The 9,634-nt window shown below is 51.1% G+C and overlaps 1 protein-coding gene across 1 annotated transcript; it reads left to right on the top strand.

The window, feature by feature from the left end:
• The first annotated feature begins 592 nt into the window (after positions 1-592).
• On the top strand, positions 593-4,358 carry B3GNT7 (UDP-GlcNAc:betaGal beta-1,3-N-acetylglucosaminyltransferase 7). Its single transcript, XM_048500055.1, has 2 exons — positions 593-606; positions 1,920-4,358. Exons 1-2 carry the CDS (start codon positions 593-595, stop codon positions 3,106-3,108), a joined length of 1,203 nt encoding a protein of 400 aa, XP_048356012.1. The 3' UTR covers positions 3,109-4,358.
• Positions 4,359-9,634: the final 5,276 nt, after the last annotated feature.

The raw sequence follows: 9,634 nt of genomic DNA, 5'->3' as shown, positions 1-9,634 counted from the left end.
GTCTTTATTCCCTGTTGAGGTCCATTTCCTTACTGAACTCTGTCATCCCTGGGAGCTGCCCTCACTCTCTAGGAATTGTGCAACCCAAAGCTGGCGTAGGAGGTTAAGAGCTCGTGTATCTAATCTGGAGGAACCGGGTTTCATTCTCCGCTCCGCCGCCTGAGCTGTGGAGGCTTCTCTGGGGGATTCAGATTAGCCTGGGCACTCCCACACACGCCTGCTGGGTGACCTTGGGCTAGTCACAGCTTCTCGGAGCTCTCTCTGCCCCACCGACCTCAATGGGTGTTTGTTGTGAGAGGGGAAGGGCAAGGAGATTGTCAGATCCTTTGAGTCTCCTGCAGGAGAGAAAGGGGGGATATAAATCCAAACTCCTCCTCCTCCTCCTCCTCTTCCTCCTCTTCCTCCTCTTCCTCTTCTTCCTCTTCTTCCTCTTCTTCTTCTTCCTCCTCCTAATTGTAGTCCATAACATCTGGAGTGCCAAAGGTTCGCCACGACAGCTCTAGGAGTTGTGCAACCCGAAGCTGGCACCTGTAACTTCAGCCAGGGGAAGGGAACCAAGTTTTCTTTTGCTGAACCCCGTTGCTGCCCCTAAATGGCCCTCTCCGGGTAAAAAGCATATAGGAGCTTCTCTCCGAAGTGTAGCTCACACACGGCGTCCATTGTTAACATGATGTCAACATTGTTAAAATTGTTAACATGATGTTAACATTGATGATAACATTGTTAACATTGTTAACATGATGTTAACCCTGTTAACAGGGGGTCAGTGCTATCAGTCACAGACCAGGAAAGGGATTTGGGCGTCTTGGTTGATAGTTCCATGGGAATGTCAACTCAATGCATGGCAGCTGTGAAAAAGGCAAACTCTGTGCTGGGGATTATTAGGAAAGGGGTTGATAATAAAACTGCAAGGATTGTCATGCCCTTCTATAAAGCAGTGGTGCGACGACCACACTTGGAGTACTGTGTTCAGTTCTGGTCGCCACATCTCAAGAAGGATTTTTGGATGTATCGGCACCAAAATTTCAGGATATCATATGGAAACTGTCTTGATGGCACCCCCCAAGTTTGGTGCAGTTTGGTTCAGGGGGTCCAAAGTTATGGACCCTCAAAGGGGGTGCCCCATCCCCCATTCTTTGCTAAGGAGATGGGGCTACCCATTTGAGGGTCCATAACTTTGGACCCTCCAAACCAAACTGCACCAAACTTGGAGGGTGCCATCAGGACAGTCTCCAGATGATACCCTGAAATTTTGGTGCTGATACGTCCAAAAATGCACCCCCTGCAGGAACATCCTAGAAATTTGCCCAAGAATCTTTGTTCTGCATTGAGTTTTCTGCATTGCTGTCAATGGGGGTTGCAGGCTGGGGGGGGGGGCACATTTCTGAAGGCACAGTCTCAAAACTTTCATGGTCTCAGCAGGGGACTGCCCTAATGATACCCCCAGGTTTGGTGCAGTTTGGTTCAAGGGGGCCAAAGTTACGGACCCTCAAAACTGTAGCCCCCATCTCCTATTAGCTCCCATTGGAAACAATGGGGGATGGGGGCATCCACTTTGGGAGTCCATAACTTTGGACTCTCTGAACCAAACATCACCAAACTTGGGGGGTAGTATAAGGACAGTCTCCTGATGATACGCTGAAATTTTGGTGCCGCTAGCCTAGAAACTGCCCCCCCCTGAAGGCAAAAAATTGAAAACCACTAAAAATACCCAAAAACGAACCCAGCATTTTGATGCCCTCCACAAGGTGGTGCCCTGGGCAGCTGCCCACCTTGCCCAATGGGCATTACGCCCCTGCTGGACATAGCTGAAATTTTGGGCGATCCCTGTATCCAGGACCCATAAACGAAGCTGGCTGTGTGGAGTTCGAATCTGGTGGGGTGAGCTTGGATTCATTGGTTGTCTCTTTTGTTTACAGGAAGAAGACCGTCTACAAAAGCGTCCTCCTGTCGTTTGTGCTGGTCATCACGGTGACGGTGCTGCAAAGAGGGATGACCCCGAACCAGTTCCTCCAAAACCAGCGCAAAGATCTCCTTTCCCAAGAACCCGTGAAAGCTCAGAAGAGGGATGACGTCCTCTCGGTGGCCAACAACTTCTGGAAGAAGGACTCGGAGCCCGTCACCAAGATGGCCGCGACGACGGAGAAGCAGGTGAAGTCTTGGGACGTCACCACCAACTGCACGGTCAACCTCAATTTCAGCAAAGACGACTGGTTCAAAGGCCTGGAGCCAAACTTCAAGCAGTTTCTCCTCTACCGCCACTGCCGGTACTTCCCCATGATCATCAATCACCCGGAGAAATGCAGCGGCAACATCCACTTGTTGATCGTGGTGAAGTCCATCATCACTCAGCACGATCGCCGGGAGGCCATCCGGAAGACGTGGGGCCAAGAGAAGGAGGTCGACGGCAAGAAGATCCGCACGCTCTTCCTCCTGGGCGTCGCTTCCAAGGAAGAGGAGCGGGCGAACTATCAGAAACTCCTGGAGTACGAGAACCACATCTACGGCGACATTTTGCAGTGGGATTTCCTGGACAGCTTTTTCAACCTGACCCTGAAGGAAGTGAATTTCCTAAAGTGGCTCAACATCTACTGCGACAACGTCCGGTTCGTATTCAAGGGGGACGACGACGTGTTCGTCAGCCCGGACAACATCTTGGACTACCTGGAAGACCAAAAGGCGGGCGATCTTTTCACGGGCGACGTCCTCTACAAGGCCAAGCCGATCCGCAAGAAGGAGAACAAGTACTACATCCCCACTGCTTTGTACAGCAAGACGCATTACCCGCCCTACGCGGGCGGGGGCGGCTTCCTCATGGACAGCTCGCTGGCCCGGAAACTCTACAAGGTCTCGGAGAACCTGGAGCTGTACCCCATCGACGACGTCTTCCTGGGCATGTGCTTGGAGATCCTCAAGGTGACGCCCGTGGCCCACGCCGGCTTCAAAACGTTCGGCATCGTGAAAAACAAGAACAGCAAGATGAACAAGGAGCCCTGCTTCTTCCAGAACATGTTGGTCGTTCATAAACTCCTGCCCCCCGAGCTCCTCCGAATGTGGGATTTGGTTCATAGTAACTTGACCTGCTCCAGGAAACTCTACATTCTTTAGCTCTTCTGATCTGTGAAGGACCCCCGGGTCTCTGGGGAAGAGACTGGAGGATAACAATTGTGTGTCGGCTCCCAGAATCCTCTGTTCCAGCAATGTGAAGAGGCGGGGTTGCGGTCTTGGGGTGGCCTGCGAGAGATGGGGTGAGAGAAAGGGAGTTTTTGTGTTGCGTTCGGCTTCTCTGGGAACGGAGGGGTGGCGGAGGGCGCCGAGCCGCCTCGACAAGGAGCAACTGCTGATGGGCGAAAGGAGGACAGAGATGGAGCCGGACTCTCTTGGGAAACGCTGAAGACGTTTGCATCCCTGTTTCTTGGGGTGCAAGAATTTCCACAGTAGTGAGCCGGGGCAGGGTTAGCCCCTCTTTTCTCTGGCTCCTTCCGCACACGCAGAATAATGCGCTTTCAAACTGCTTTCAGTGCTCTTTGAAGCTGCGCGGAACGGCATAATCCACTTGCAAAACAGTTGTGAAAGTGGTTTGAAAACGCATTGTTTTGCGCGTGCGGAAGGGGCCTCTGTTTGTAGCTTTTCGTACTCAGGGCTGGCCCCAAAGTGAACCCCCCTTTGTGTGTGTGCGCGTGTGTGTGTGTGTGTGTCTGTAGGCAGTCTTGAATGGGATGGTTTGGGGCTTGGTGCCTGAAGTACAGACTCTTTGCATCGTTTTCTTCCTCGCCTTCCCCACCCGCTGATTGCCGGAAGGTGCAGGGAGAAATGCCAGAGGAAGGATCCCAACATTATTTTGCTTGTGTGACCCGGGAGGCCGATACACACTTGAGCCCTCCCCACAGGGCTGTGCCCTCGGTTTTGTGTCGTGCACAGCGTCAGGAAAGACACAGCTCTTTGTCCGGTGGGCAGTGCCACGAGGCACCTCGGCCGCGCGCAAACGGAGGGCCGGTTTGTGCAATTTGTTATTGACGTGAAAATCCTGGTACTTGCTTTCTCCCTTAGCGATGGACCTGATGTCAACGTCGAACTAACTTTTGGGGGACGGGGACGGTCCTTTCTCTCCGACTCTCTCTACACCCCCACCTCTATTTCATTACTCAGGGCATGTACATATGTCAACAGGAAGAGTTAGCTGAGATTTCTCACCTCCTGGACTGATTTCCCCTTGCAAATGTTTTTGTAAATCTGGCCGGGGATGGCTGGTGCCTCTGGATCAGGTTTTGCAAGTCCAATCTAATATCTATGGTCAGTGGTGGGATCCAAAAATTTTAGTAACAGGTTCCCATGGTGGTGGGATTCAAACTGTGGCATAGTGCCAATGGGGATGGGCAGGGCATGACGGGGGCGGGGCATTCCTGGGCGGGGCTGTGGCAAGGATCCTGCTTAGCTTCCAAAATCTGGCTCAACTGGTCAGTCCAGGTCAGGTCCTTTTGTGCCAGCGGGGTGCCACGGTTAAGAGCAGGGGGCTTTAATTTGGAGAACCGGGTTTGCCACATGAGCGGCAGACTCTGATCTGGCACATTGTGTTTGTTTCCCTGCTCTTCCACATGACGCCGGCTGGGTGACCTTGGGCCAGTCACAGTTCTCTCAGAACTCTCTTGGCCCCACCCACCTCACTGGGTGTTGGTTGTTGTGGGGTGGGTGGGAACAAAATGCAAAAATCCCCGGAACAAAATGACCGAAAAGAGACCGTTTGTGACTGGCGCAGAGCACCAGTAATTCGTCTGCAAAGGCCTGGCACGAATGTGATAATAAAAGCATGGGTGGGGGATAAGGCGGGGGCTGTAGATCTCTTGGAATTACAACCCCAGACTCCAAATTACAGTTCCTCTGGAGAAAATGGCTACTTTGGGTAGTGGGATCTACGGCATTATACCAGGGATGTCCAACTCTGGTGCTCCAGATGTTCATGGACTACAATTCCCACCAGGCCCTGCTGCAACCGGCGGCTCTCCAGATGTTCATGGACTACAATTCCCACCAGCCCCTGCTGCAACCTGCGGCTCTTTGAATGTTCATGGACTACAATTCCCATCAGCCCCTGCTGCAACCTGCGGCTCTTTGAATGTTCATGGACTACAATTCCCATCAGCCCCTGCTGCAACCTGCGGCTCTTTGAATGTTCATGGACTACAATTCCCATCAGCCCCTGCTGCAACCCGTGGCTCTTCAGATGTTCATGGACTGCAATTCCCATCAGCCCCTGCTGCAACCTGCGGCTCTCCAGATGTTCATGGACTACAATCCCCATCCGCCCCTGCTGCAACCTGCGGCTCTCCAGATGTTCATGGACTACAATCCCCATCCGCCCCTGCTGCAACCTGCGGCTCTCCAGATGTTCATGGACTACAATTCCCATCAGCCATGCCAGCAGGGGCTGATGGGAATTGCAGTCCATGAACATCCGAAGCGGCAGAGTTGGACACCCCTGCATTATATCTTGTCCCTCACAGATTCCACCCCCAATATCCAGGAATTTCCCAATGTGGAGTTGGCTACTCTAGTGGGGAGGGGGCTTGCGTTGCATGAATTAGCAGGGGGGTCAAAAGTCACTGTTCATTGATGGGGAATGTTGGGGTAGCAACTTAAGAACATAAGAACTGGCCTGCTGGATCAGACCAGAGTCCATCTAGTCCAGCTCTCTGCTACTCGCAGTGGCCCACCAGGTGCCTTTGGGAGCTCACCTGCAGGAGGTGAAAGCAATGGCCTTCTGCGGCTGTTGCTCCTGAGCACCTGGTCTGCTAAGGCATTTGGTAACTGAGATCAAGGAGGATCAAGATTGGTAGCCATAGATCGACTTCTCCTCCATAAATCTATCTGCCCCTTTTAAAGCTATCCAGGTTTGTGGCCATCACCACCTCCTGTGGCAGCATATTCCAAACACCAATCACGCGTTGCGTGAAGAGGTGTTTCCTTTTATGAGTCCTAATTCTTCCCCCCAGCATTTTCAATGGATGCCCCCCTGGTTCTAGTATTGTGGGAACGAGAGAAAAATGTCTCTCTGTCCACATTTTCTACCCCATGCATAATTTTATAGACGTCAATCATATCCCCCCTCAGACGTCTCCTCTCCAAACTAAAGAGCCCCAAACGCTGCAGCCTCTCCTCCTAAGGAAGGTGCTCTAATCCCTCAATCATCCTTGTTGCCCTTCTCTGCACTTTTTCTATCTCTTCGATATCCTTTTTGAGATGTGGCGACCAGAACTGAACACAGTCCTCCAAGTGTGGTCGCACCACCGCTTTATATAAGGGCATGACAATCCTTGCAGTTTTATTATCAACTCCTTTCCTAATTATCCTCAGCATATGATGAACTGGTGCCGATAAAGCGGGGAAAAACACACAACGAAGGCCTGAAATCACACCCGCCACTGACCGGGGTGCCCAGATTGTACAAGGAGTATATCAAATCCTTATTTTATTTTATTTTTTTGGAGAACATATTGGCGCCACCGCATTCGTGTCCAGCCGTGGTTTTCCCTAAGAGGAACCTGGACAATTTAATCCGGTGCGTGTGCTACAATTCTCTGCTGGCACGTCCGTTGGTGCCACTTCTGGAGTTCCTGGGATGGTTTGGGGGAAGACTCAGCTGACTCATCACAATAGAAAGTGGCCCAAAGGCCAGGAAACGGCCATTAATCTCTCCCCCGCTGCCTTTGTTGTGCGTGCACAATGACGATAAAATGCTTATGCTTATGCTTGAAAGATGGAGTCCTGCCTGCAGCCGTTAATCTTTCATTTCCAGAGAGGTGCACGCAACCGCTTTTCCGGTTTGCTGGCACACAGCTCCTGTGTGCTGCGAAGGACACAGCCCCGTGCTAAATAGGCCCAGATGTATTTCTTTCGCCACCTTAGCAAAGGCAACATGTTTGTTGCAAAACGTTTCGGCCTGCTGGCCACATGTTACAAAACGGCTCAGCAATCCGGAAAAACTTGCGCGTCGGCCTGAGGCGCTCTTGCTGCCCCTGTGCCGGAACGGTTTTTCAGGGTTGCCAACTCCGAGTTGGGAAATTCCAGGAGATTTGCGCATGGAACCGTCAAAGGGTGGGTTGAGGGAGGGAAGCAGCCATTTTCTCAAGGGTGACTGATCTCGGCTGGAGATTAGGTGTAATCCTGGGAGAAGATTCCAGGCCCCACCTGTAAGTTGGCCTCATAAGAACATAAGAACTAGCCTACTGGATCAGACCAGAGTCCATGTAGTCCAGCACTTTGCTACTCGCAGTGGCCCACCAGGTGCCTTTGGGAGCTCACCTGCAGGATGTGAAAGCAGTGGCCTTCTGCTGCTGCTGCTGCTCCCGAGCACCTGGTTTGCTAAGGCATTTGCAATCTGAGATCAAGGAGGATCAAGATTGGGAGCCAGAGATCGACTTCTCCTCCGTAAATCTGTCCAAGCCCTTTTTAAAGCTATCCAGGTTAGTGGCCATCACCACCTCCTGTGGCAGCATATTCCAAACACCAATCACACGTTGCGTGAAGTGTTTCCTTTTATTAGTCCTAATTCTTCCCCCCAGCATTTTCAATGGGTGCCCCCTGGTTCTAGTATAGAGAACAATTTCTCTCTGTCCACATTTTCTACCCCGTGCATAATTTTATAGACTTCAATCATAGTTTTATAGTCTTCAATCATAGCATCCCTAGCAGTGCCTATGTGCAGTGAGAGAGCAGTAGGGTCTATGTATCATACACCCTTTCATAATGATGGAGCAGAGATGCGTGTGTTTTTTGGGGGGTGTTAGTTGTTTTGGCCATTCCAAATCCAGGGGTCTGCCACCTGCGCCTCTCCAGATGTTCATGGACTACAAATCCCATCAGCCCCTGCCAGCATGGCCACTTGGGATTTGTAGTCCACGAACATCTGGAGAGCCGCAGGAGGCAGACCCCTGAATTGAGCTTTTGGCAACTGGCTGGAAACAAAACGCTGGCTGACGACCGAAGGGGAAACCGAGGCTCGAGGAGGGCAGCCCCCATGGACGTAGGTAAGGGGGGGGTTTCTCGGGTTTGAACCCCCCCATTCATGTCCGAAGCTCCGCCCCTCCGTTTGTTGGTTTTTAAAACATTGTAGTGCTTTTTCGGTTTTTGGCCTGCAGGGGGCGCATTGTTTGGGCTAGCAGCACCAAACTTTCAGGGATTGTTTGGGGGACTCTCCTGATGATAGGAGGTTTGGTTCATAACTTTGGACCCCATAACTTTGGAGTCCATAACTTTGGTTCATAACTTTGGAGTCCATAACTTTGGACCCCCAAAAGGGGTGCCTCCATCCTCCAATGTTTCCAATGGGAGCTAATAGAAGATGGGGGCTACACCTTTGAGGGCCATGCCCTAGGGGCGGGTGGGGGTCTGGCCCCCCCGAACCCCCTCCCCCATAAAAAATCTATACCTACGTCCCTGGCAGTCCCCTTTGTCGTGCCTGGCAAAGATGATTCCCACCTCCTCCTACCTGTGTGGATGGTTGCACAAGTCCCCCTGTTGTGTTGTTTCTGGGAATGTTGCGCTTTTCGATGGACGACCAGCGATACTTTCTGCCGACATATCGACGTGGCTACTGCGAACGTTTTGGTTTCTAAGGGAGCAGGAATGAAAGGACGCCCCCCCCCCCCCGAAAAGGAACTTCTTTACGGCTGCCCGTTTATGCTTCCGATGGAAGGGCAGGTACGCTGTCTCGGCCAGGGCAGAGCCCGACGCCCATCGCGTGCGGTGGGATCTTTCCGGAACCTCTATTTATGTGAAAGCTTGCAAGGATCAGCCTGCCTCTTAATTTATCCGTGCCTGCAGTATGGCGGAACGTTTATTTATAGCATATACTGTAGAACACGCGGTGTGCGAATGAGTGGGGAAGATATCTTCGTGTTGCTTTGACGTGGTGGGGGGGGAGGTATTAATAGAAATGAAATAGAATTTATGAATATTTTGGTTTCTAATAAAGTTTTGGGTAAAATAATATATGCGTAGGTACATTCTCGACGTTGGTGTAAAGACTGGGATTTTGAGATGTCAAAGGCGGACTTGCTGAGAATAATCTCGATGGGTTGCATTTTTATCCAGACAAATCTCTGCTTCTTCCCAACAGGTTAAGCGAAGGAAGTACCGTGTTTCCCTGAAAATAAGACAGTGTCTTATATTAATTTTTGCTCCCAAAGATGCGCTATGTCTTATTTTCAGGGGATGTCTTATTTTTCTGTGTTCTGTTCGACGGGCATGCTTCCAAACAAAAACTTTGCTACGTCTTACTTTCTGGGGATGCCTTATATTTCACACTTCAGCAAAACTTCGACTACGTCTTATTTTCAGGGGATGTCTTATATTCGGGGAAACAGGGCAGCACTAGTTTAAAGTCATCCCGTAGAGTCCATGAGTGAAAGAGTGAATTAGAACCCGGATCCTCCCTATTAAAACATTTTATATCCCACCTTCTGCCCTCGCCAGGACCACTAAGACAGCTGATGAATTAGAAACAAAAGACAGTACGTGTAAAATGGGTCTGGGAATCTCAATAGACCACAAACTGAACATGAGCCGACAGTGTGATGCAGCAGCCGAGAAAGCCAATGCTATTCTTTGGCTCTTGGACATACTGCTAGGAAACGAG

This window comes from Sphaerodactylus townsendi, linkage group LG06, assembly GCF_021028975.2.
Source record: "Sphaerodactylus townsendi isolate TG3544 linkage group LG06, MPM_Stown_v2.3, whole genome shotgun sequence".
Classification (NCBI taxonomy): Eukaryota; Metazoa; Chordata; class Lepidosauria; order Squamata; family Sphaerodactylidae; genus Sphaerodactylus; species Sphaerodactylus townsendi.
The sequence above is the reverse complement of the archived record's forward strand: the minus strand, read 5'-3'. Positions and strand labels throughout refer to the sequence as shown.